The sequence below is a fragment of the Phyllostomus hastatus genome, unplaced genomic scaffold (genome assembly GCF_019186645.2).
Source record: "Phyllostomus hastatus isolate PE091 unplaced genomic scaffold, TTU_PhHast_1.1 phas_contig_1021, whole genome shotgun sequence".
In the NCBI taxonomy this organism is placed as follows: domain Eukaryota; kingdom Metazoa; phylum Chordata; class Mammalia; order Chiroptera; family Phyllostomidae; genus Phyllostomus; species Phyllostomus hastatus.
The window spans coordinates 1,109,338-1,134,318 of record NW_025333505.1 but is presented as its reverse complement, the minus strand read 5'-3'; the positions used below and the strand labels follow the sequence as shown (position 1 = coordinate 1,134,318).

The 24,981-nt window shown below is 52.3% G+C and overlaps 1 protein-coding gene across 1 annotated transcript in view; it reads left to right on the top strand.

Annotated features, from left to right (window-relative positions):
• CNTNAP2 (contactin associated protein 2) overlaps positions 1 to 24,981 on the top strand; it is a 1,612,013-nt gene that overhangs the window by 1,290,755 nt on the left and 296,277 nt on the right. The window contains exon 14 of the mRNA XM_045834058.1: positions 5,906 to 6,062. Within this exon, the coding sequence (XP_045690014.1) occupies positions 5,906 to 6,062 (157 nt within the window). The remainder of the gene's footprint in view (positions 1 to 5,905; positions 6,063 to 24,981) is intronic.

Here is a 24,981-nt window from a genome sequence, read left to right as displayed (position 1 = left end):
AGAGGCTGCCTCCGACTCAGCCAGAGAGCTGCTACCTGTAGGACTCGTGCGTGGCCCGCTCCCTGTTCCTGAGCCTGGGGACGAGGGCAGCTGCCAGCACCAGCTTCGAGGGCCCAGGAACCCAGGGACCGCCCCTCTCACACTGAAGGTGGGGGGGACTCTGTCCTGCTTACTCTCCCAATTACAGCTGTCAGGTTATCTGCCGTCAGGGCCGGCTCTGCAGTAGCTGTAGGGCCTGCATGTCCACCCTCCTCTAGCCTGCCTGGAGCTTCCTTCCTGTAAGGTCTAACCTCCTCCTCCTCTGGGTCCCTTGCATTGGAAGGGAAGGAAGGTGCTCACAGGCACCGAAGTGCTAGGCACACACACTTGAGAATTACACCAGTTCTTCCGTTGTCTTTACTTAGGAAGCAGGTTACCACCACGCATTCCTCCCTGGGTGTGGAGTACTGAGATCAGAATGGCCGGCTGAGAGTGACTGGTGAAGTGGAGAAAGTGGTTTGGCGGTGCCGTGATAGAAATGGAAGGGGGAGGAAGGGGGAGACTTGTCAGAGCGCAGTCACTTCTTAAGAAAAAGGACCCTGCCCTGTAGGGGCTTCAAGCAGCCAGAGGCTGCCTGACCACAGGAGCCAGCGCAGGGCTGTGAGGAAGCTGCCAGCAGGGGGCGCTAAGCAGAGCGTTGTAAGGCAGGTTTCTGCTGCTTTAGTACCTGTTCTATTTCCTCTGCTAAAAAGCCCCCTGTGAGTCTTTAACAGAATTGGTAGATAACTAGATAGTAGTAGGTATAATAAAACTAGGTTTCATTAAGCTAACATGGTGCTTTTAAGTTTTCACTTTGGAGGCCGTAAACCCTCATGGTCTTGTTTATAATATCCTCCAGAAGTGGATGGGATGGAACTAATTAAATGTCCCAGCAGCCACACTGGGCCCCGTCGTCGAGTGTATCGGGATACTATTTATTTAAGAAAACGACTGAGTTACTTTGTGCAGCCCAGGAGGTCCAAAGAGCCCATTCTGCACATCACAGGCAGGTACCACATTTACCATGAGAGGTCCCTCTGCAGCTGCCCGTGTGTTTCTGGAACAGCTCGCTGTTACTGGGAAGATACCAGCGACCCAGTGGTTTCTCTAAGTCCTGGGAAACAAGGAACCCCTTCTCTTTCTCCCTTTGCCAGTTTAGTCATCCAGACCATAATACACCCCTCACGATAATAAAGCCTGATGGTGAGTGAGCACGAACAGTATAGCGGTTATATTTAATTCAGCCCGCGTCCGGCTCCTTCACTACAGCCTGCCTGCCTGCCTTCGGTAATTCAGCTTCCATTGAACTCGCCGCAGGGCTCCCCATCACCTAATCTCGTCCCGGTGATCACACCTACTTAATAAAGCTAACAGGAACCTTCCCATTCTGAGGATGGCGAAGTTCTTGAACTCTTGGCACTAGGTAATTAAATTACTTGTTTTCTAGCCTCTTCTTATTCTTGTCTTTTAAAAAAATCTTTTCATTTTTATCGCCTTGAACTGCTTTCCCCCAAAGCCAATTAACAGGTAAATAATGATCTGATAACAAAAACTAGAACTTCATTAGCATAGCACTGGAATAAGGCAATTCTCCGCTTGAAGCAAATTCAATCATTCTTTTCTTGCTGAATACCAAATTAATCATTTATTTTTTTATTTTTAATTTTTTATTTATTCAAGAGAAACAGATTTGTTGTTCCACTAGGTTATACATTCATTGGTTGATTTTTTTGTGTGTTTTTTGAAGATTTTATATATTTATTTTTTTAGAGAAGGAAAGGGAGGGAGAGAGAAACATCAATGTGTGGTTGCCTCTTGCGTGCCCCTTACTGGGGACATGGCCTGCAACCCAGACATATGCCCTGACTGGGAATCGAACTGGTGACCCTTTGGTTCACACGCTTGTACTCAGTCCACTGAGCCACACCGGGCAGGGCTCATTGGCTCATTTTTGTATGTGCCCTGACCAAGTATCCAACCCACAACCTTGGTGTATCGGGATGACACCAACCAACGGAGCTACCCAGTCAGGGACTGATTTATTTTAATGAGAGTGATTTAATTTAACCAAATTAGCCAGTGCTGCTAACGAAGGATGTAAGTTGTTCTTTCCCTAGATTATACTTTTCTGATTGTCTTTCTTCTGCTCATGGCAGATGTGGAAAGAGCTCAGCATCACATTTTGCACTGCACTTCACTTCTTATCCCAGGAAGGGAAGCAAAATAGCACTGATTTCTGTCTCACCCTAATTGAGACCATTAGCTACATAAGACTGAAGTATTGTGATTTAAGGAGGAGGTGGGAGGCTGGAGAAGAAATGGGAAATTGGGCTACCCTGACCTCGTCGTCACTCATGTGTCACCTCCCTGCAGTGAATAGAGAAAGTGTCATTGTGTATCCCTTTGGACCCTGTCCTGGTGCCTGGTAAGGTCCCCTCCCTGCAGGGAACTGAGGGTCTGCAGTGTGAGATTAGCTCCGAGCCTGCATCCCAACAAACTCAGGGCTCCTACGGGAGCACCCACCGTCCAGGACAGTGAGACTTCCTCTCCTGGGCTTCTCCGAAGGACAGGCTGCTAACCGTCCTGCTTCTTCTACTGAGGCCACTCTGATTTGTGTAAGGCATCCTGAGCCAGCCCTTTTGGTTTGTGCAATTCACCGTCACTCTCCATAGTGAAACTCCAGCGTCGTCAGATTGTTCTAGTCACTGGAGGGAGTAATCACCAGTGGAGCTGAGGTTCTGGGATACATACTCTCGCTGATTATTTGGGGTACAGACAGAGCAAGGGAGCCTCCTACCAGGCCATCCATTACCTCCAGTTCTCCGGGTGTCTGCTTTGTGTCCTCCCTTCCACCATGTGCGCTAGTGCCCCTGGTTTCCAGAAATAATAGTAACCAAAATGCCTTTGAAAAAAAATAGTGTTAGGTCATCTTGAAGAGATGCAGAGCAACAGATGATGGCATAACCAGTCTGGGTCACAATTCTCCACTTTCAGGGGCAGGTGGTTTGTCTGGGAGATGCCAGGCGTCTTTGCAAGGTTGGCCTGACACCGTCCACCTCTGCCCTCCTCCTGGGACTTGGGCAGCGATGGACTCAGCAGAGACCTCGTGTAGCCCACAGGCCAGATGACCCGGCTCAGATTGTATAGTTTCCATAAATGGGGTTTTTTATGCCTTATTTGTGTATATACTCTTGACTGCATCAAAAGAAAACAGGAGTTTTTCACTGATTGTGTTTGCGACGTTGGGAAGCATCAGAAGTTGGCTGCTTGACTCTTATGGAAGGGGAAGGGAGACGCAGAACAAGGGGCAGGTAGAAAGCAAACACAGCCCCCTGCCCCCCCCCCCCCGCCACCCAAGAGCTGGCTCCTTCCTCCATTCACAGCAGGGCGCTGGAGTCGCCCTCTCTGCTGTTTATGAGGTGGAGTCATGCATATATATGAGAAACATCAAATATATATATATATTTTTTAAATCCAGGTGTCATGCATGGTTACAGCAAAGTAACTTTGGTTACATGCATGGTAACTTTTGCAAATTAAGTCAGTACAAGTGGAAAATCTAGGTATTTGACTGAAGCAGGAGAATGTCTGAATCACTCCTTCCCAGCTTCGGAGCATGAGCAGGCCGGAACCTCAGTCCCTCAGTCCAGATGTGCAAGACTGTACATCGCCCCCCCCTGACCAGAACTGCTCCTGAGGACGACCGGTGGCAGGTCTGGGGGAGGACTGCCCCGGTTGTCACATCGCCCCAGGCTGGCCCTCACTCCCTGCAGCGCATTGTTATTGGCTGAGATGGCGTGACCGTTCGCGTGGTAACTCACCAAGTGCAGGGCTCTTTCTGCATGTGCATTTCCCGCACTCACGCAGACGCTGGGACGCGAGGCCGCACGGCCTTCCGCAAGAGGGGGCGGGTTATTATAATGCACTTGCAGCCACGCACCCGGAGGTTTTGACTGGCTAGCCTTCCTGGCTTGCTGGCCAGCGCTGCCTCCAAGAGATTCCAGCCGTTCCCCAGCTCCCTGCCGGGAAGGCTGTTCTCAGGGCTCCTCGCCCCCTCCTTCCATCCCTGCCCCTGCCTGCTGCTGCCTGGCTGCTGCTCCCCAACCTTCACCTGAAACTCCTCTGAACAAAGCCTTCGAGCTGTCTCATTAAGTAACAGACAGAGTGTAAATCCTCGTCGCCATGGGCGGGCCTGTGGAGTCGGCCAGTGCCCAACACACTGCTCTTCTGGCTGCCCTTCCCTCGTTGCTCCTTTACCGGCTCTGACTGCCGTCCTCCTCCCCCTCCACGACAGCCAGCTCCCTCTCTTGCTGTTTCTGCCAGCTGTCGGAATTGGAAGGATTTTAAAAGCATATTCCTCCCCATTAATATTTTCCAGTTTACCTTGATAGTCCCTGAAATGAGATTTTCAGCCCAGAAAATGCTCCTGCAATCCAGACGACTATAGCCAATCCCTGTTCCGTGCACTGAGTTCATCATCCTTTCTGTGTCCTTCCCTCCACTTCTCATCTCCCTGTCGCCTCCCTCGGTGTCGCACCTCGCTGTCCTGACAGTTGCCCGAGCCAGAGCCTAGGATTCGCCCGCAGTACCTCCTTTCTGCCTTCCCCACCACCCTCACCCCAGCAGTCCCAAACCGGCGACACCTCCCGCATCTCTTCCGGGTCTCTCTGCCTTTCCCTTCCCACGGCTGTTCTATCCTCTCTCCCGGGCACCCCCCTGGGAGCAGCACCTCTGGCCGCTCTGACTTCGTCCCCCAGAAAGCTGCCTTTGTCTGACTATCTCTTGTGAACCGTGAGTGTAATCCTAATCCCCAGCTTAAAATTCTTTATCTGTTTCCCTTGCCTTACAGGAGGAAGTTCAGCCTTCTTAAACAGGGGAGAAATAAACACTGTAAAGCAAGAATAAACCAGTGCAAATTAACTTCTCACGTGGACCAAGAGTTTCTGTGGTGTGGCCTTTACCTACTATTTGTTACCACCCACTCCTGTGCCCCCCTCTCAGGCGTATCCCACCGTAGACGTACACACTCCTGCGTCCACTTTCCACATAGAACTGCATCATCCTGCTGCCTTTGCCCGGGGCCTTACCTCTCTCATCCTTGTCCACCTGGGGACCCCCACTCAGCCTTCCAGACGTGGCTCAGACGTCGCAGCCCTTCCAGGGACCCTCCCTCCGTGACCTCTTTTCCCTCCCCATCCGCCTCTGCATTCTTGGCGCGTGGTAAAACATGCTCTCAACCTGACTCTCTCCCCTCCGCTGAATGAGTGAGTGAGTCATAAGCCAAGTAATAAAGGAAAGCATGCTGTATACACAAAGAGCACTGTACCATGTCCTGGAAGATGCAGCGTCAGACTCTGGTTTGGGAGCTCCTCTGCCGTGCGATGGAAAGAATCGCTTCACCTCTCTCCACCTGAGGTCCTTACCTATAATCGGGGGGGAGAGCACGCTAAGACACAGTGGAAGTCCCCACGCCACTCTAGTGTTCCGTAACCTCCGTGACCGTCATTTCACAGAAAAGCGTGGCCGGCCGTGCGCGTGGCCGTGCACCGCAGAGTCCCTGTGCGCCGTGTGCCTTCCTGTGCACGCGCCCCGCCCGGGCCCCTGTCACGGCGCACTCCTCGGCTGCAGAGGCCCGAGTGTGCGCGTTTCTTCCGAGGAAGGAGGTGCACATCCCGCTGGGGACGTTTGGGCTCGCAGTTCCCTCTGCTATCTTTAATTAATTAATTAAACTTTCCTCTCTCGGAGACACATTTGCTTTTCAGAGGAGGGGTGAGGGACACTCGGTCTCTCAGAGAGCAGCGCCGCTCCTGGGGAAGGTGGGGGAAGCGAGACAGTCCCCTGGCTGGTTCCTAGTCCCGTCTCAGCATGCCTCTCCCCTTTCTCGCAGACGGGAGCCCCTACACCTGGTGGGTCGGCAAGGCCAACGAGAAGCACTACTACTGGGGAGGCTCCGCGCCCGGCATTCAGAAGTGCGCCTGCGGCATCGAGCGCAACTGCACGGACCCCAAGTACTACTGCAACTGCGACGCCGACTACAAGCAGTGGTGAGTGCCGCGCCGCGCCCGCCCGCCGTCCCGCGTGCCGCTTGGTCCAGCCGGTGAGAGAGGAGGAAAGTGTGGGGAGTGCTGGAATAATATGGAAATGGGTTGGGAAGGCTTGGAACTCACCCAGTTGACAAATGTCGAGGGCGTTTTGAAAAACATAAAAGCAGAAAGAGATCAGGGCGTCAAGGGTGCACGTTTAGAAATGGATGGACTGTAACTGATGTGTCCGTATGTGACCCGGAAAGGACGGCAGTGATCCCTGTAGCGGGCAGTGGCTTGCACAGTACAGGGTGCTCTGGGACAGTGGAGGGGGGACAGCCTGTGGCCAGGAGGCCACGTGCGGGTGAGAGAGAGCATCTGCAGCGACAGTGTCCGATGGTCGGTCGATGCGTCACCTCCTGCAACGTTTGCTTTCAGCGGCTGGACACGAGGAAAAGAGGGGGGATGTGGGAGGGAAAGGAGAACCATCCTTCGCTCTTGCTTTCAGTGGCAGTGCGGGCTGTCCCGCTCCCTTTCATGCCTCGAGCCGTGTCTGACTCTGATAGAAATCAGTTCCAGAAGGGTCTATTTTGGGTCTCTTTCATCCCTCTGGCAGCCTTTGTCCTGCTTCGTGGTGAATGGCAGGCTCGGGTCGAAGGCAGATAGAGATACAATCGGCCGCCCTTCTGTGTGAAAACAAGAGGCCCCGTAAGTCGAGGTGGGAAAACACAAACCTCAGTGTGGTTCTTCCCAGAAGCACACACCCTGCACACCCACACACGCACATCTCCCTTTGGAGATGTGGGGGTTCTCCGCCCCCTCCCTGCCTTGGCATCGGTGCAGACCGCAGCCGCCCTGCCGTTCCTCTGTTGACCAGCCGCAGTTCACTGCGGTCACCTCTGCTCTACGCTCCTGAGAAAGCAGTGCACGAGTTTACTCCCCGTGCTGACTGGAAACTGATTCTGATGATAAAGTTGCATGACCTTTGGGAGGATGTCCACCTGCCTTTCAAAAGTCATATTTAAAAGTTTTTTTGTAAAGTACTTACCAAGGCTGTATATTGCAGCGGCTTAGAATGTGTGTGTGTGTGTGTGTGTGTGTGTAAATATCATCATTCTTTAACTGTGGTTTGTTATGAAGAGAAAATCACGACACTCAATTCCGAAGTGTGTGTGAAAGGTGTCGGTGCACACGCACACCTGTGCCAACACTGGAAGTCAGGAGAATGGCGTCAGAAGGACGTTTGAATGAAGGTGACTTTTCCGTTCGTGTCGTCACTCAGCAAACCCGAGTGAAGCCCCCCGCGACCAGGACGCCGGGCGCAGCCTCCCGGACCACCACTGTGAGCTCCACCCAGATGGCCCCAGGCCAGGCGCCCCACGGGGCTCGGTTCTGTTTGCCCTGCCACAGAGGAGGGTCGAGGTGCTCAGGAAAGGGCGGTCTAGTGCATACAGTTGAGGGAAACTCACTTCAGTCAGATGCCATGCTGAGTGTGGGGACACCATGAGCAATGGGGGGCGCTCTTTGTCCTCAGGAGCTCACAGATAGACAACGTGGTGCAGTAGGCGCTCCGATGAAGAGGCCGCAGCAAAACAACGAAACCAGTGTGGGGGAGGGGAGGGAGGAGCTAGGAGGGTCCTCGCGGGGAGAGTGCTGGGAGGGGACGAGTTTGCAGCCACAGTCTTCCTTGCAAGGTAGCCTTGGAGGAGAGGCACGAATAGGCATGATCCGGTTGGGGCTGTCTGAGCAGCAGCTCTGGGAGGTGACATGGAGGAGAGAGGAGAACCACAGGAGGGCTAAGCACGGGGCGGTATCCCACTGCAGCCTCCATTCTCCGTAGGGTGGCAGGGCTTTGTGTTACGACGGTGAGTCCTGTGGGGCAGGCTCGATGGAAGAGGCGAGGGGGCAGGGCATGTCATTGAAAGGCGAGATTGGGGGACGAGAAAACAGAGCCCTGACCGGTGCGGCTCAGCAGGCTGGGTGTCGTCCCACAAAGCAGAAGGTCAGCAGTTCCATTCCCGTCAGGGCACACGCCTGGGTTGCGGGCTCAGTCCTCGGTCGGGACATGTACGAGAGGCAACCGACTGGTGTTTCTCTCTCACATCAGTGTTTCTCTCCATTGCTGTCTCCGTCCCTTCCCCTCTAACAACAAATCATGTCTTTTTTTTAAAAAGAGAGAATACACAGGGGGTGTTTTGGGAGTGGAGTCTGTAGGACTTGAGAGCTGTGACTACCGAAGAAGGAAGAGGAGATGGGTGGGCTCCCCTCGGGCCCCTAGAAATGGGGTGGCAGTGGGGTCACAGGTCAGCTGAGGAGTAAAGCTCGGCCGCCGTAGACGAGGAGTTTGGCTTTGAACATGTTAAGCGTGAGGTGCCGGTATCACGTCGTGTCTAAACCCAGAGGGACACTGTTAGCAGGGTTACCAATGAGAAACAAAGGTTTTGGAGAAATGTGTTTGCATCTGAAAACGTTTCCAAGAACACACCTGAATTCAGACCGCAGGTGAGAAGCAGCCGCGCTCCCGCACATGCCCCTCTGGCTAGATTTGATTGGACCAGAGCTTTTCTCAGTGACTCGGGGACCCTGCTGATGCCTGCTTCCTTCTGGTGAGCTGCAGTCACCATGTCCTCCCCTCTTCGCTTCCGTAAAGTTCCGCTCATGTCTCATAATAGAGCCATTATATTCTGAGCAAACTGAAAAGCATAATGAATATGTTTATAATAAATAGCTATTAAAATGATCTCCCCTGTTTGGCACAAGAAAGAAAGCTTTCAGAGATGTCCTATCCGTCTTTGAATTCACCAGCACCTGGCGCAGGACCTGCTCCGTGGAAGCGTCCTGTGTCTTGGAATGAACAGTTGCTTCTGAAGGTGCGTTCCAAAAATTGTCAGGGGCAATGGAGACAGAGCAAGACTTGAAGCTGAGAGACTTTATATCCGGGCCCAGACTTGCTGTTACTGGGGGAAGCTTTTAGGCAGTCTGAAACTAAGATTTATTGTCTGTACAATAAAGATAAATCCTGATTTGCCCGATTTTTGGCAGAATTACATAGAGTATAAAATATGAAAACATCCTGTAAATTGTGCAGTAGGGGACACATAGCTGTTTGTAATTCCTAATTATGTCATTCTCCTTGCAGTTTTTAATGATTCCAAGTGAATCTTAAATGAAAACAGCCCTGGCCAGTGTGGCTCAGTTGGTTTGGAGCATCATCCCAGAGACCAGAGGGTCACGGGTTCGATTCCTGGTCAGGGCACATACCCAGGTTGCAGATTCAATCCCCAGTCAGGGCGTGTAACAGAAGGCAACCCATTGATGTTTCTCAAATCTGTGTTTCTCCCTCTCTCCCTTCCTCTCTGTCTAAAAGCAATGAAAAAATGTCCTCAGAGAGGATCTAAAAAAATGAAAACAGACTGTGGAAAGTAGGTTCCTTCCTGTTTGCCACCTGTCACACAGCAGACCTCGGGTCAGAGTATCCCACGTGGCAGCAGCGGGGGTCAGGAGAACCGTACAAATCAGGGATCATCCGCAGAGAGAGCTGAGTATATCAGGGGTGTGTGTTCCGAGGAAGCCCTTGCTTCTCCTGCTTCCCACAGGGCAAGAAGGAGAGGGGCTCTGTCGGAGGGAAAGTCGGCCGTAGGGCGCCGGGCTGGCGAGCGGTGAGCTGCCTGCAGCGTCGTCAGGGAGTCCTGGACTGGGGGAGGCCAGGCCCCTGGAGGAAGCTGACTTTGGTTGCAGCCTGCCCAAGTGGAAGTGGGGAGCACTTCCTGGGTGGTCCGTTGTCCAGGCACCCCAGAGCGTGTGCGCCCACGGTCATGGCTTTCAGGTCTCTCTGTCCCTGCCAGAGGGGAGAGCCGAGTCAGGACAAGGAAATCGAGGGCAGAAATCCCGGTGCACCCACACAGGTGAAACCACCCAGTTGTGACATACACGTAAAAGTAAAGGTCCTGTGGAATCTCACGCTTGTAGATGCTGTGTCCAGCGGAGAGAGTCATACCTCTTCCAGTAACCCCACCTTAATTGCAGGGAACCATGGGAGCCACTTCGGATTGAGACCGAAGTGGGTGCAGACCCCCCCCCACACACACACACCACTTCGCACGTGGCCCGAGGCCGAGGGGTGGACCCCCGGAGTGTCCAGGTCAGCAGAACACAGGGGGACAGCGCTGCTCGGGTCGCGTCTGGGTCGGGAAAGCGCCGTCACACCTGGATGTCTAAAACCACAGGAGCGTATGTTATGTTTGCCTTTTAATGTTGAGTGGAACTCAAGCTAAAATCATTAAAATGTTCTTAAATGACAGATGTGCGTATTGGGGCCCAGGAAAATTTAAATTACTCTTTTAAAAGTATATTACTTTCCAAAAACTGAGATGCAAAGAGAAGGCTAAGACCCAGCTCTCCAAACTTCCAGCCCAGCGGTTTTCTACAGTATCATGGTCAAGGAAGACCATTCATACAGTTTTTGTCTTTTTAATGATTCATGAATTTAATATTTTAACTAGCTAAATGTAAGTTTTAAAATTTAAAGCTTAAACAATGGACCACATGTTTCAGGTTCTGTTTTAAAGAACACTGAACCTTAGTTAAGCATTTGTTCTTATTTGCTGGAATGAAACACACACAAGTAGAGCCCAGATGAATGGTCCTGTGGCTCAGAGCGGGACTGGGTCTCACGGGGGAGCGGCGGTGGCCGGCGGGGACGGTGACCGTCCCGACAATTGCCTGACGAGCGACAGTGTGAGGAGTTTTGTAACCTCAGAAGGTTACTTCTGAGGCTGGGTTTAATGGAACATTTATGATGTACTACTCACAGATACAGCAAACACTCCCACCCGCAGTGCCAGGACCCTAATTAAACCAGCCGTGGGCTCCACCGAGTGCCCACTGCCGGGTGACTCCTGGTCTCTCGTCGCCCGACACGATGAGCGGTAGCGTCACGTCTGACGTTGACAGTTCCAGAACGGAACTAGCAGTGAGCGTGAACCTTTCCTAGGCTGAGCGCCCTCCGGTCGTTGCAGAGTTTCTGGTGGTTGTGTCCTGGCCAAGACGGGCTCATGTGGAGGAAAATGAGTGAGGCGAAAACCCATGGGCCTGCTCTTTGTGTCCCGACTAGTACGCAGCTCCCAGCGCGATGTGAGGAAGGCCAGCCAAGTACTGCCCTCGTGTGCCCCGTTCCCCCGACCCCGAAGGGAACTGGCTCCTCTGCAGGGCTCCTTCTCCGGGGCCGGAAGGGACGCACGGCCCAGGTTTGCCGGCCGCCAAACCCCTGCAGTGCTCACGGCCAGACACTTGGGCCCATTGGGTCGGCCTGCCCTCCAACAACTAGCTCATAAATATTTTGAAAAGTAATCATTATGTATTTTTCATTGCTTGAAACCAGTTCCTCCAACCTTCTTCGTAACACTTTCCCACGAGGCGTGTTCACTCTTACTCAGAGTGAAGTGCTGGTCTGTGTAGTCTCAGTCCTCCTGTCGTTCCAGTCACGGAGCTGAGCACGTCCTGAGGGTCAGGGACATGCCAGGCTCGAACGGCACTCTGAGTGCCGGAGAGGGCAGTGAGCCCAGAGAGGTTAAGTTGCTTGCCCCAGGTCACACAGGCAACACGTGGTAGAGTCCAGATTCAAGCCCGGAGCAGGCAAACTCCACACTGTGCTCAGAGATAACACAGCAAACACCTACCCTGTAAAATTTGTGACCTGTGCACTTGCACTACATACGGTGAAATTTCATTGTTCCAAGTTTTTATTGGGACAGCATACACACAGAATGTCCTCTCCTGGCGTTGCCAAGTGTGCGGCGCAGCAGCTTTGGGGGCACTCACACTGGGCGGGGCGGGGGGGGGGGTTGCTGCCGTCTCTGCTGTCCGCCTCCAGTGCGACTGGAACTCCGCCCCCATCGGTCAGCGGCTCCCCGTTGCTCCCTCCCCCCCGCCCCTGGCACCCCCCATTCCTCTTTTCCTCTCTGTGATTCCTGACTGGTTCGTTCCTCGTAGGAGTGGACACACACCGTGTCTGTCTGTCCGTGCCTGGCCCACTCCACTCAGCAGAACGCCCCCGGGTCCTTCTGTGCGGGAGCCTGTGCCAGCGCCCCCTGCCGCTCCGAGACGGAGTGGTACTCCACCGACGCGCCGATCACGTTCGTTTTCTCTGTTCGCCCATCAGCGGGCACGCGCTCCCTCCACGCTTCAGGGACTGTACGTGATGCCGCCGTGAGCATGCATCTCCAGTGTCACGTTTCATATTCCACTCTGGTGTTCCTGATTCCTTAAAATCTCTTCTTGGGCTTTTATGTTAAAAGTAAGTGTATCGTAAATAGGCTCAAATTATCTTCTAAGTGTAACCTGACTTTGAATCCTAGCTCTGCAGCTTGCCAGCTCAGAGACCCTGGAGAAGCCTTCACGTGAAACGGAAATAGCAACACCTACACTGTGTGGCAGGTAGGAAGTTTAAATGAGAGGATACTCGTCTAAGTGGGAGTTGGAGTCTGTGTTTCACTGGTAACACCCATCGTAACGGTGCCGCCCGTGTCTGTGAGCCCGCCGCACACTGCGCACAGCCGTGCACACCCACGGGGATCTCGTGGTGTCCTGGAGGCACGCGGCCTCGGGGGTGGGGGCGTGAGAATGACCTCCCCGGCCTTCCTCTCCAGCCTGCTGGCCGGGAGTCACCCCTGCTGCCGAGGCCCCTTCCTGTGGGACTCCTGTCTGTTGGCTGCGCTGCGGTCTCGGTCTTGACCACTGCTGATGCTCCTGCGCAGGGGGGGAGTGCTCCCCGGTCGCACCCTGCCCCGCCCCACACCGCGGAACCCCCAGAGTGTCTGTCAGCGAGACCTGGCTGGAGGCCCGGGCTCCCGGGAGGGCAGCGCTCAGAGAACCACCTCCCGTCTGCCGCCGAAGCAGCCTGTCTCGGAGGCCACGGGCTTCCCTGAACGTGGGGTCAGTGGGGAGCCTCCCCCCATCCCGAGCCCCGCCTCCATTCCCGAGGGGGGCATTCGTTTCTCAGGCTGACTGGTACCGTGGACACTGATTTCCTCTTCGGGGGAAGTTCCCAGCGTGAGACGGAGGCGGAGCCGTGCCGATGGCCGCAGTCAGGCTCAGGCCATCACAGCAGCCTGCGCTGGGTGCTGGGGTTTGGGCGGGTTTTCCCCAGTCTGGGTTCAGTCCCAGTCACACTCCCCGGGTGACAGCGGTGCGACCTGGTGTGTGCAGGGGCAGCGTCACCCAGTGATGTTTCATGACCTTCCCTCCTGCGGGGGAGGTCAAGGAAGCCAGGCTTGCAAGGGCACCTTGCACATTTCTGCCCCAGCTTTAGTGCGGGAACTCTCGGGCCAGGCCCTTCGCTGTGCAGCATTTCCTGTCTTAACTGAGAACAAACAAGTGTCAGCACCGGGATCGTGTTTCCCATTCTTTGTAGCACTCAAAACCAAGCAAACCCACACGGAAATGTGGATTACCAGAGTGTGAGGTCTTTTCACTGTTGTTAGTAAGAGGAAGGAAGTAGACACACACACTCGCATAGTAGGATGGCCAAGGTGAAAGGCAAAGGCAAATTGAAGCATAGAGTGTCTGATATGAGTCTGTTTTCTTTAAAAAAAAATGCATACAGGCTCATAACCTTTAGACACACACAGGTAGTTTCTGGGACCCACGCCAAATAAAGGACTGGTCGTGGTTAGCACAGTGGACTGAGGATGAGGGGTGTGCGGGAGACCGTCTGTGTCCCATCGTGTGTCCTACTTAGCCTTTCGGTTTTCTGCTGTGATTGCATGCAACCTGCTCAGTGAAAACAGCTCGAGTAGGCTAGAAAACCAGAATAAAGGAGCCAGGGCTCCCGCGGGCGTCCTGTTACCCAACACCGCGATAGTCAGCCGTTCTCGTAAGAAAATGCAGATGAACAGAAAGGCGCCCTCCCCACTCCTGACCCTGCTGGCCCTGGGACGGGGGTGGTTCCTAGGGACCCGGACGGAGCCTGTCGCCCAGGGAAACCAAGAGTGTCCCGCACAGGTGGGCGGAGCAGCCACGGGCAGCACGACGGCTTTGCCTCACTGATCCGAACTCTCTGAGACTCGTGTTCGTGCTTTAGATGCCTGCGGGGTCTCGCTTAGGACAATGACCCCCTGACCCCCCGGTGTAACTCAGGGTGAACATGCCGGTGTGCTTGTTCTCCCCGCGCGGTGTGGAGGCGTGAGGTGGGGAGCGGCACTGACATCGCTTGGGCGGCGTCCTCTTCCGGTCGCTGGACTGACCCAAACAGTGGTCGCTGCGCAGCAAGCGGACGGGTGTGCGCCTGGGGAGACCAAGTACTGAAGTGGGCAGGTAGCTGGGGACAGGTTTCCTTTTCAGGTATGTCAGTGGGGACGCCTTTTTGATCTAAGGAGGGCTCTTTGCACTAACTTAAACTTTGTTTTAAAACAGAAGAAAAAGGAAACAGTTTTGTTTTCACCCTGTTTCGCCCCGATACGCGTGTTGGAGTCTCGGGCCGTGCCAGAGCTGATTTCAGGGAGGTTCCACGGCCCGTGGATCTCATCCCTTGTACTTACTCTACCGAAGTTGACTGGCCAGGCTTTCTCCGCCATAAAGGTGCATCTAAACGGGATGTTTCTCAGAAGTCTAGCAGCTAAGCTCATCTAGAAGGGCAGTGACCTTTCAGTGTGTGGGTCAAGGCCATGAGCAAAGGCAAGGCTTCTGCTCTGTCGGTCGGAATTCACGCCGGGACGTGAGGCAGGAAACAGCAGCGAGGCCTCCGTGGGCAGGTGCTAGATGGATAATAGCTCAGGACACGAAGCAGCCCCCGCCTTAAAGGGCCCATTGGCACTGGTGGTTGGGGGGGGCGTCTTCCCCAGTTTCAGGAGACGCGTAGAAATGATGTATTACAGTCCGTCTCGGGGGTGTGTTGGCGCCAGCTTGCTTGGCACAGCAGAGCGTCCCCCCGTCAGCCCGTGGACAGCGCCGTGACAGGAGGGTAATCGGGCACCGGAGACGGTGTCAGCAGAGTGTCAGTACGGTTTGACCGGTGCCCCTAACTAATATTGATGACGGGAAGGAGGGGGACTAATCAGGTGTGAGCCAGCCACATGTCCAGCGTGCGCTGCAGGTTCCCGAAATAGACGCAGCCTACCAGCAGAATGCTAAGTGGGTTCCAACAGGAGAGATTGTTCAGTGGCATTGAGCAAAACAACCGAGATCCGAGAGAGCTTTCCGAGAAAGCCCAGGTCTTTCCCATCCGCACGCCTCTCCCCCACATGCTACGGGACGAGGGGATCTATTGTATTTTCTGGGATAAAATTTCACTCTCCCTAGCAATCGGTCATGAAACAAAAAGGATCGAGTTAGAAAGCAAAGTGCCGATGAGGCAGTTTTGAAGCGCGTTATAAGTGTGGGTCGTGGAGGAAGGCACATCTGAGACAGTGCGTTTAACAAGCCTGCTCATTGTCCCACTGAGGGGTCCGCCATTGCGCCTGAAACTCATCGTCGCACCTTCCCTACCACACCAGCCACCTTTCCCGTCACAGACACCTGACCCTCTGTCATATGGCTTGTCTCTGTCCCAAATGTGAGCTCTAGGCAGTATTGCAACAGCCTTCCAGAGTAACTTCCAACCCTGAAGCTTCCCAGATCCTACAAATACTGTATTTTTGGACTATAAGAGGCACCCCCCCAATTTGGGGGGAAATGGAGGTGTGTCTTATAGTCTGAATGTAGCTTACCTGGCTCCCTGTGGGGGCCGGGAGGGGGGCTGGCGGTGGAACAGGGTCACAGGTTATTAAATAGTTTATCACATTTTTTGCTTCAAAATTTTCCTATTTTCCCCCTCTAAAACCTATGTGCGTCTTATGGTCCTGTGCGTCTTATAGTCCTATATGAGTACGGTATATTACCGTGTTAGCGGTGTCTGGCTTCATCTACATTAGAGTCATCTCAGAAGTGCTCAGAAGTACTGACCGTCAGGCCCTGCCTCCGAGTAGTCAGATCCGAATCTCTGGGGAGCGGGTCTGGCCCCCCAGCGTTTTGCAGACACGCGAAGTTTCAAGTATGTAACCAAGTGCGGTTACTGATCTCAGGTGGGGTTGAGCTGCCCATAGTAAAAAATAAATAAGAGTGCTTTAGAGAAGAGGAAAGTTGATTTCCTGTTTGTAAAAGATTCCCACGCTCCCTCCAGTCATCCGCTCTAGCGTTTTTTCTCGGGTTTGACCACGCCCTCGGGATCCAGGAAGGTCCCTAAAGCCCCGGCCGTCCCATTCACATGCCAGGTGAGAGACAGAGGAGGGGAAGAAAGCATGCCGTCTCTCTCTGAAAGCGGCTCTATGTGGTGCTTCCACCCACACGCCATTCGCTGGGACTCGGTCGCATGACCACGTCTGCCGGCACAGGTGCTGGATTGTGGAGCCTCTCCCTGGGCGTGCACGTGACGGATGTGCCTCCCTGAGGAGGGCTCTGTCTCCAAAGAAGGGGGACACGAGCACTAGGAGGCAGCTCCCAGTGCTGTCCCGACTGTGAACTCTGCGAGAGGGCCACTTTGAATGTCCTGGTGACACACCTTCACGGGCTCCTCACCGCCTTCATGGTGCAGTGCAAACTCCTTCGGTTACTACTACGGGAGTTCCAAATCTCTCCGCACCTTGCCTTCCCAGCCTCACCACACTCGACATCGTGGCCATTGGTGCTTTCTCATCGCCGGTCCAGCTGCACATAAAGTACCTCACCACGCGCCCGACAATCAGATGTCGTCCCCGCTGAAGAGCTTCCTTCTGCAGGAACCCCCCCTCCCTGGCCCGCACTCCCCGTGTGTAGTAAACGCCCATGAAGAGCTTGCTTCCCTGCACTCCCAAGCGAATTAATTTATTGTAAAGTTACTTTGTGTTCTCCTTGCAATTATTTGCCTACCTATTGGTCTTCTCTCTCAAATCGTAAGCATCATGAGGCCAAACACCGTGCCTCGTTTGTGTTTGTAAATCCCTTGTGCCAATCCCTTAGCAGTGACTTAGTAGCTGTTTGCAAGCTGAATTATACTTGTAGCTCTTTAGAGATCTAATTTTTTTTAGGGTTTGTAAACTCTTTTTGGTCATGAATCATAAGCATACACAGACACACACACCTACACTTGAGCCTTTGTGGATATTTTTTTTCTCTGTGTAGCAAGTGTTGGAAAGTTATTTTGTACTTTAACCAAGACAGCTTTGAAAATGCTAATAATTTATATCTGTGATCATATGTAAATCTGTACTCACATACACATTTACACATACGCACATATGCTAAACATGTATGTGTGCACACTTAATGCCTGTCCAGGAAAAAATCCAGCTGTTGTTAATATAACGAGAATGGTTTGTGCAACATGTATGTATCCTAGCAGCCAAGGAGAGTGGGCTGCAATGCTCATGCGTGAACAATGATGGCTTCACTGTGCTGGTCAGTGGGGCAGTAGACACCACTGAGCAAGCATGTGCACTGTGTGGCCACTGCATTCAAAATGAGTGAGCGAGTAGAGCGAATCTGCATCCAGTTTTGTGTTAACCTTGAACATTCCTCCTCAGAAATATTCGGATGATTCAGAAGGCTTTTGGGGACAATGCAATGAGTACAGTGCAAATAAAAGTGTGGCACAAACACTTCAAAGATGGTCAAGAATCTGTTGAAAATGACCCACGTTCTGGAAGGCCTGCAATAAGCAGAACACCTGGGAATGTTGAACGTGTATGGGCTGCAATCAATCAAGATCAGTGATTGACAAGTGGGAGAACCAGAAGCTGATCTGGGATCCCCAAAACTACTGTGTCTGAGATTTTGACACAGGGTCTTGGCATGAAATGTGCCGTGGCAAATTTATTCGGCGGCTTCTGCTACCAGAGCAGAAAGAACATGGTGCTGCAGTTGCTAATGACTTGATTCAAACCGCTACCAATGAATCGGATTTCTTCAAGAAGGTCATGACTCGAAGGGGACTGAGATGCCCTCGTCCTATGTACAGTCTTTCTTGTCTCTTCTTCAATAAATGTCTCTGTTTTTCATATTACGTGGCTGGATACCTTCTGGACAGACCTCGTGTGTGTGTGTGTGTGTGTGTGTGTGTGTGATACTATATGCGATGTGTAATCCATTAATTTTTTAGAAACCTGTTAACTATGTTAGTCTAATTTATAGCCCAAAATTATCATGAAATAAGTTACTCTTTATGCAGGATGATACATGATGGAGATGGAAATGGAGGATGTGTAGAAAATTCAAGGAGGTGAGCGTGGATAATAATACTCCCCCACGTGTCTCCGGAAGCACCGAGAGAGGTGCACCTCTAGTGCAGGTTGGCACGGCAGGCGGGGCGGTGTCCCGCGAGAGGTCCGCATCCTAGTCACCAGAACCTGTGACGGTGTGACCTTCCGCGGCCGAAGCGACTTGGCGGACACGATTAAGGGGAAGACCCTTCATGTGAAAGGTTATCCTGGATTATCGGGGCGGGCCCATTCTGATCATGTGAATCTTTCAAAACGGAGAACTCTCCCAGCCGTGGTCAGAGGGAACCTGAGGAAGGGAGCGGGAGCAGAGGGATGCTGCTTCTGAAGACGGAGGAGTGGGCTCGTGAGCCGGGAGATGCAGGCCTCCCGCACAGCCCGGGAAAGGCACGGAGATGGACTCCCCCAGGGAGCTGTGGAAGGGAACTCATCCCAAGAACACGTGCCTAGTCCAGCAGGCCCGTGCTGGAATCGTGATCCCCAGATCTGCAAGGTAACAGCTGTGCTGTTTTAAACCACCTAGTGGGCGGTGTTTCGCTGTGGCAGCAGTAGGAGACTGGCGTGCCTATCGTACTGCCCACCGTGGACATGTCACTGAAAAGACTGCACAGACCTTTTTGTTCTCTGTCTCACACTGGTATCCAGTGAAGGCCGACTGATAGGATAGCCTTGGAGATAACTGAAAGAGGATGTTAAATAATCTTTAAAAATTTTTTTTAAATCTGTTAAAAAATTTTTAAATAATCTTGATAATCTTGCGGCCACCACCACCCTCCCCCGCCCATCCACCGCTTGCTGGATCAGGAGCTTCCAGCCTAGCAGAGCTTCCCTTGGTGTGTTGCTCTGGACCAGCGAGGACTGGTTCCTTGTTCTTCCCTGTGATTGGCTGTCCTTCAAGGGGTTGGTGATGCTGCTGCTGATGGGAACTTCGGAAACTCAGAAACGCTCATTTGCATCCACTGACTTGACCCCCGTCTGAGCCCCTGCCACACGTTGGGGCTGTGCCAGACCTTTGCCAGGGGCCCTCAGCAGCAGGGGTTGGTGCGTAGCCTCAGTTTGTACGCCTCCCACGGAAAGTTAGACTCAGAAAGACATATTCTCGGTTCCTTCAACATGACAGTTCCACAGACCTGTTCCTGCTCCCATCTTTTTAAAAAACGTTCACTGATAGGCAGAGAACTGACTAGGAAATGAGGGCTTTCCCCCATTGTCTCTTTTTCAGAAGAACTGAAGAATTAGAGAGGGATGTTACGGGCATTATGGGATTTGCTACGGTAATAGCCCCGTTTTCCGGCAGAAGCCATTAGCCTGCCTTCAGGCCATTCTTAATCTGGCCTCAGTCCGCTCTCTGCCGCCTGTTGAGCGCCTCCTGGCTCAGACAGCCTGAACGCCGTTGGTGGTGGGGGCCTTTCACGGCAGGGACAGTGCCTGGGCGGTAATGAGCACAGTCGTGGTTCCAGTGCTATTTGGGGGAGAGATTTTGGTCAGGTCACTGCAGTGCACGGAAACTGTTCTATTTCCTAAGGGCTTTGATGCAAGAGTCAATTACAGAATAGATTTTCCTAGAGTCATTTATTTCATTCATTCATTTAACCAATTACTGAGTAAGTCTCCATTATGTATTCAGTTGGTTCTAATGACAAAAAATTATGCCATCTCTGCTGTTTGTTAGCTGTAGACTTTGGAAGCCACTTAATTTTTCTTTAGTTTCTTCATCTATAAAACGAGACTAGTAATATCTACCCATGGAATTTTGTAAAGACTCGTGTTTTATGCAATGTTTGTATTATTTTCTTAGGCTTCTGTATTTCAGAAACTTGCAAACCTAATACGGGGTGGGGGGACAGTGGGTCAAATAAACAAGGAATGAGGTGGATTTATTCAGCAAAGGTTGATTGAATTGCCCGTTAGGCACGGAGGTGTAACTCCAGTGTGGGCGGGGAACCCATCGAAGTGGACAGAGAGTAACACTAAGACGTAGGGGTGGGACTTTGGAGTGCACATTTTGCAAGTCAAAAAGAACTTGTAAACACTTCTAGAAAAAGAAGGCGCATCAGAGGAAATTGTTAAGGGTGACCCTGTGGAGTCCCAAGGAGCCATATACAAAGCACCCCATCATAGGCTATCCGTAGTATATATTTCAAGTATAGAAAGCATTACAATCATCGTCACATTTAATTCTTGTTACATTTTAAGTGTGCTTGTCAATGAAAATTACAGATCCTGAAAGAAAACGAAGACGGGAGGAAAATAAACTAAGGAACGAGGTGAGGGGGAGAAGGACCCTGACAGGAAACGCCCAGTCCTTCTCCTTGAGGGCAGGCCCCTCATTTCGGTGCGTGAGTCGGCCTTGTGCTGACCGCGCCCGACCTGCCTGTGTCCACCGTCCGTGTCGGGAGAGTCTGCCCCGGCCAGCGGGGCTCAGGCGGTCGGGCGTCGCTCTGCAAACCGAAAGGTCACACCACTGACCGCTGGCCGGATTCCGGGTCCGGGCACGTGCCTGGTTACAGTTCGGTCCCCAGTCAGGGTGCGCATGAAAGGCAGCTGGTCCGTGTTTCTCTCTCACGTTGATGTCCCCATCTCTCCTTCTGCCTCCTTCCCCCTCTCTCTAAAAATAAAGAAAATCTTATAAAAATAAAATTTTAAAAAACTTTGAAAATATATTGGGAGAAATCCGTCATCGATGCTAACGAGGCAGCCCCCTGAGGGGCCAGGCCGGGGCGCTGGGCGGGCGGCTGCCTGCACCCCCCCCCCCGCCGGCCCCTCGTTTTGAAGGACTCGGGCTCCTCGCCGTCCTCCGTGGAGGCTCTGACGGCTCCTCGGGGACGGCTCCTCGGGGTGGGCGCTCCAGGGAGACTGAGACAAAGTGCAGATGGCAGCCTGGACCTGCATCAGATGTGTCCCATCGTTGGCTTTCCCCAGGACGCTCGGTCCAGGCTACAAGGCCTAGAAGCCACTTGCCCGCCCCCCACACTGGATCGCCCACAACTGCCCATCCGTTTTAGTTCCAGGAGCAGCTCAGACCACGCTCATCCGTGCTATCTTTCTCAAGCCCGCGTTCAGAAACAGAGGAGCGAGTTCAAGGGCCATGAGAGACGACTAGGAGGTGTTAGTGAGGAAGGGATGTAAAAATCAGCTCGTGATTTATCTCAAGGTCGATGTGCAGCATCAGTGTAATGTGGCTACCAAGATACACAACAAAGTAAAATACCCGAAATGTCACTTCTATCAAGTGTTCAGATCACAGGAGTCTACAATAAGCATCGGTTAGACCTCACCTGAAGCATAGCCGGTACGGAGGAAGTTGAACGTGGGGAATGAGGTTAGGGAAGTTGGCAAGTATTCTAAATGAAGAACAATTGAAGAAAAGAAGAAAGGGGGCAAGGGCAAAGGAGGGGAGGGGAGGGGAGGGAAAGGAAGGGAGGAAAGGAAGGGAAGGGAGGAAAACTATCTAGTGCCAGAATCCCCTCCCTGCTGTTAGGGGTTGGATTACGTCCCCTGAAAAGATGTGTGGAACTCCTGACTCCAACACTTGTGAATGTGATCTCATTTGGAAATAGGGTCTTGGGAGACGTGATCAATGTAAGATGAGGTCATTAGGGTGGGCCCTAACCCCGTGTAAGTGTCCTTGCAAGAAGAACAGAAGAGACACGGAGACAGACGCACGCAGAGAAGAGAGTGAAGACACCCGCGCAGGGGGAGCACCGTGTGAGGACGGAGGCAGGGACCGGAGTGAAGTGTCTATGGGCCAGGGGACACCAGGAATTGCCGCTGACACCAGAACGTAAGGGAGAGGCTTGGAACAGCTCTCCCCCAGGCCCTTCAGAGAGAGAGTGCCCCTGAAGACAACTGGATTTCAGCCTTCTGGCCTCCAGAACTGCGAGACGACAAATGTCTGACGTCAGAGCAGCCGCGGTCCCCGAGGCGGCGCAGTCCCGCGCTGGACCGTACTGCGTGCTGGGCTGCTGCGAGCCCTTGCTGTGGCTTCCCGAGCGCCGCCCTGAGCGCTGTGTCTGCCCTTCTTCATGCGACCCTCACAGCAACCCTAGACGTCAGTACATAAGGAGACCAAGGCGTGGGTAGGGTGGCTGACTTGCCTGAGACCACACAGCGAATAAGCAGTGACTGGGAGGAACAGAGGCAAGCGAATGCTGAATTTAGCCGTGGTGCCGTGCTTCCTCTGCAGAGAAGGGGGCTAGGTGGTGGGTCAGAGAGCTAAAAACAGAGAGGGAGGATGTCTCCGAGAGGGCATCGCGATGCTGAAAGCTCTTTGGCGGAGATGAAGGAGGCGAGCGCACCGTGGCCTGTCCTCCTGGGAGCCTGGTGCAGAGCACGGAACGGTGTCATGCGCAGGAGCCCCTGATGGAGACCCAGGGAGAGGCATCAGCCAGCGCCTCTGGAATCAGAAACAGAACACATATGTGGAAAGTAGGACTGATAAGGAAGATCCAGAAAAAGTTTCTAGAAAGAACAGAGAAAGTAGATGAAGATGGACCATTTAATGCCAAAGTCTTGTTATCAGAATAAGATACGTAACATTGAATTTGTCACCTATTCAACGCGCCAGCATCTTGGTGAGTATAAAATACATGGGGTCTCTCTGTTTTCCCCAGTAACGATGCTTCAGCTCCCGCCCCTCTTTCTTTCTTCGGCCCCTGGCTGCGGGCCGTGCGCACACGCGGCTGCCCTGTCACGCACCGGCACGGTGCTGAGCTGCTTTTCCTGTCACCCGGGAGTTCCTGCACAGAGCAGACTTCACACGGTGACTTTCCCACCCTTTTTTCACCTGCAGGTGCCACCATGCATTGGTGACCTCTTAGAAATAAAAGACGTCCCAAGTGAGTTGTGCAGATACTTCCCATAAACTACCAGTGCGCTCATTTTATTTCCATGGAGTTTACTTTTTGGAGCCGTTTTAGGTTCACCCCAAAAACTGAAGCACAGAGTGTTCCTAGAGACCCTCCTCCCCCACACAGGCCCAGCCTCCCTGCCACCAACGCCCCCTGACAGCCCCCGATGGTGCGTCTGCTGCCATGGTGGTGAGAGCCTGCAGGGACGCATGCGCGTCACCCGAAGCTGACGGGCGGGTGCGCCCTGGGTGCTGTGCGTTCGGTGGGTTTGCGTGAATGCACAGGGACGGGAGCCCACCATTGCTGCGTGGTGCTGACGAGTTTCACTGCCCTGAAAACCCTCCCTGCCCCCCCCCAGCGCATCCCCCCTTCCCCCAGCCCCTGTCAGTCACTGGTCCTTCCGCCACCCCCACGGTTTTGCCTTTCCAGAAGGCCACATAGCTGGAATCACACAGCATGCAGCCTTTTCAGGTGGGGCTAATTTTAGTTTAATGATGAAAAAAGTGTCAAATGTTTCACGGAAGAATTTAGGGATGGTGACATTGAGAAAACAAATATATTTAATTATCCTCTACTTGAAATTTAAATCAGATGTAAATGTCCTCTGAGCCGGCTGTGCCTTCTTCAGCGGACAGCCCGGTTGAAATTTCCATATGAAACGAGATTAAAGTGGAGCAGCCTGAGGTGCAGGGAGGCAGCAGGTAAAGGCCCCACCTGCGGCCAGAGGCGTGAAAGGCTTTTATTAAATGTCCTGTCTTCGGGAAGCACAGCACTAAAGCCGCAGATTTCACAGATTAGGACTTCAAAAATGTAGTGGGTTAATCACAGGAATATCATGAAAATGCCCTTTTCTTACATAACAGCATTAAAAGTCCATAAAGTTGTCATAGAGTATCTAGTCTGATTATGCTTCTTAATCCTTTGTCATATAGTTCCTTGTGTGCGTTGGGGATCTGGCGTTTGTAGACCAAAGGTACAATAGTCAAAATTCAGATAGAATTGAAGTCAACATCTTTCTACGCACTGAACACCCTAAATCACTCTGCATCCTTTCCAGGTTCAAATGAAAGTTTGGTTGGTTGGTATATACCAATTGTAGTCCATGAAAAGTCTCGGTAATCTCTGTACCAACGTTTGTGTTGTGAACATGTAGGGTAAATGTCAGTAAAAGAGAAAGGAAAAGGAAAGATTTTATAAAGGACAAATGAGGACACGGGGAATCTACATGAAAGCAGTGTTTTTAAGATACTTGATTGATTCAGGACAACGGAGTTTTTGACTCCTAGGACAGGCTGACATATTTAAAAGTAGTTTTGATGATTTGTAGATGTCTGAAGACTGTATTTTCTCTCTATTCTGAATTATTTATAATTCCATGGTTAATTACACGGAGTGAGATTGAATTACTAATAAATGCCAGAGAAAGCAATTTAATTTGACATTCATCTCCAAAGTCAGCTCCCGTGTAATCACAGTGGATTTTTCAAGGTTTAATATTTCCTATAATAAGAAAGTAAATGACTGAATTGTATATATTAGAAAGGGTAGAAGACATTCCTTCAAAGAAATAAATGTACGTAATTTTATATATATAACATTTAGTTTTAGATAAAGAACTGTTACAAGGATTTTCACTTCTTGAGGATAGTTTTTTAAAGCAAGACGACATGCACAATGTCCACTGCTCCAGATGGAGCTGTTCTGCCCACCGGGCCTCTCCCCTCCTCACTGCCAGCCCGGGGCGGGGCGGGGCGGGGGCGGCAGCCCGCTCTGTCACGCTGAGAAGACCTCTGCAGGGCTGGTGAGCAAGGGTGAAGTGCTGTCGACATCAGTAGCTCAGTAGAGTTTTGTTTTGTTCTGTTT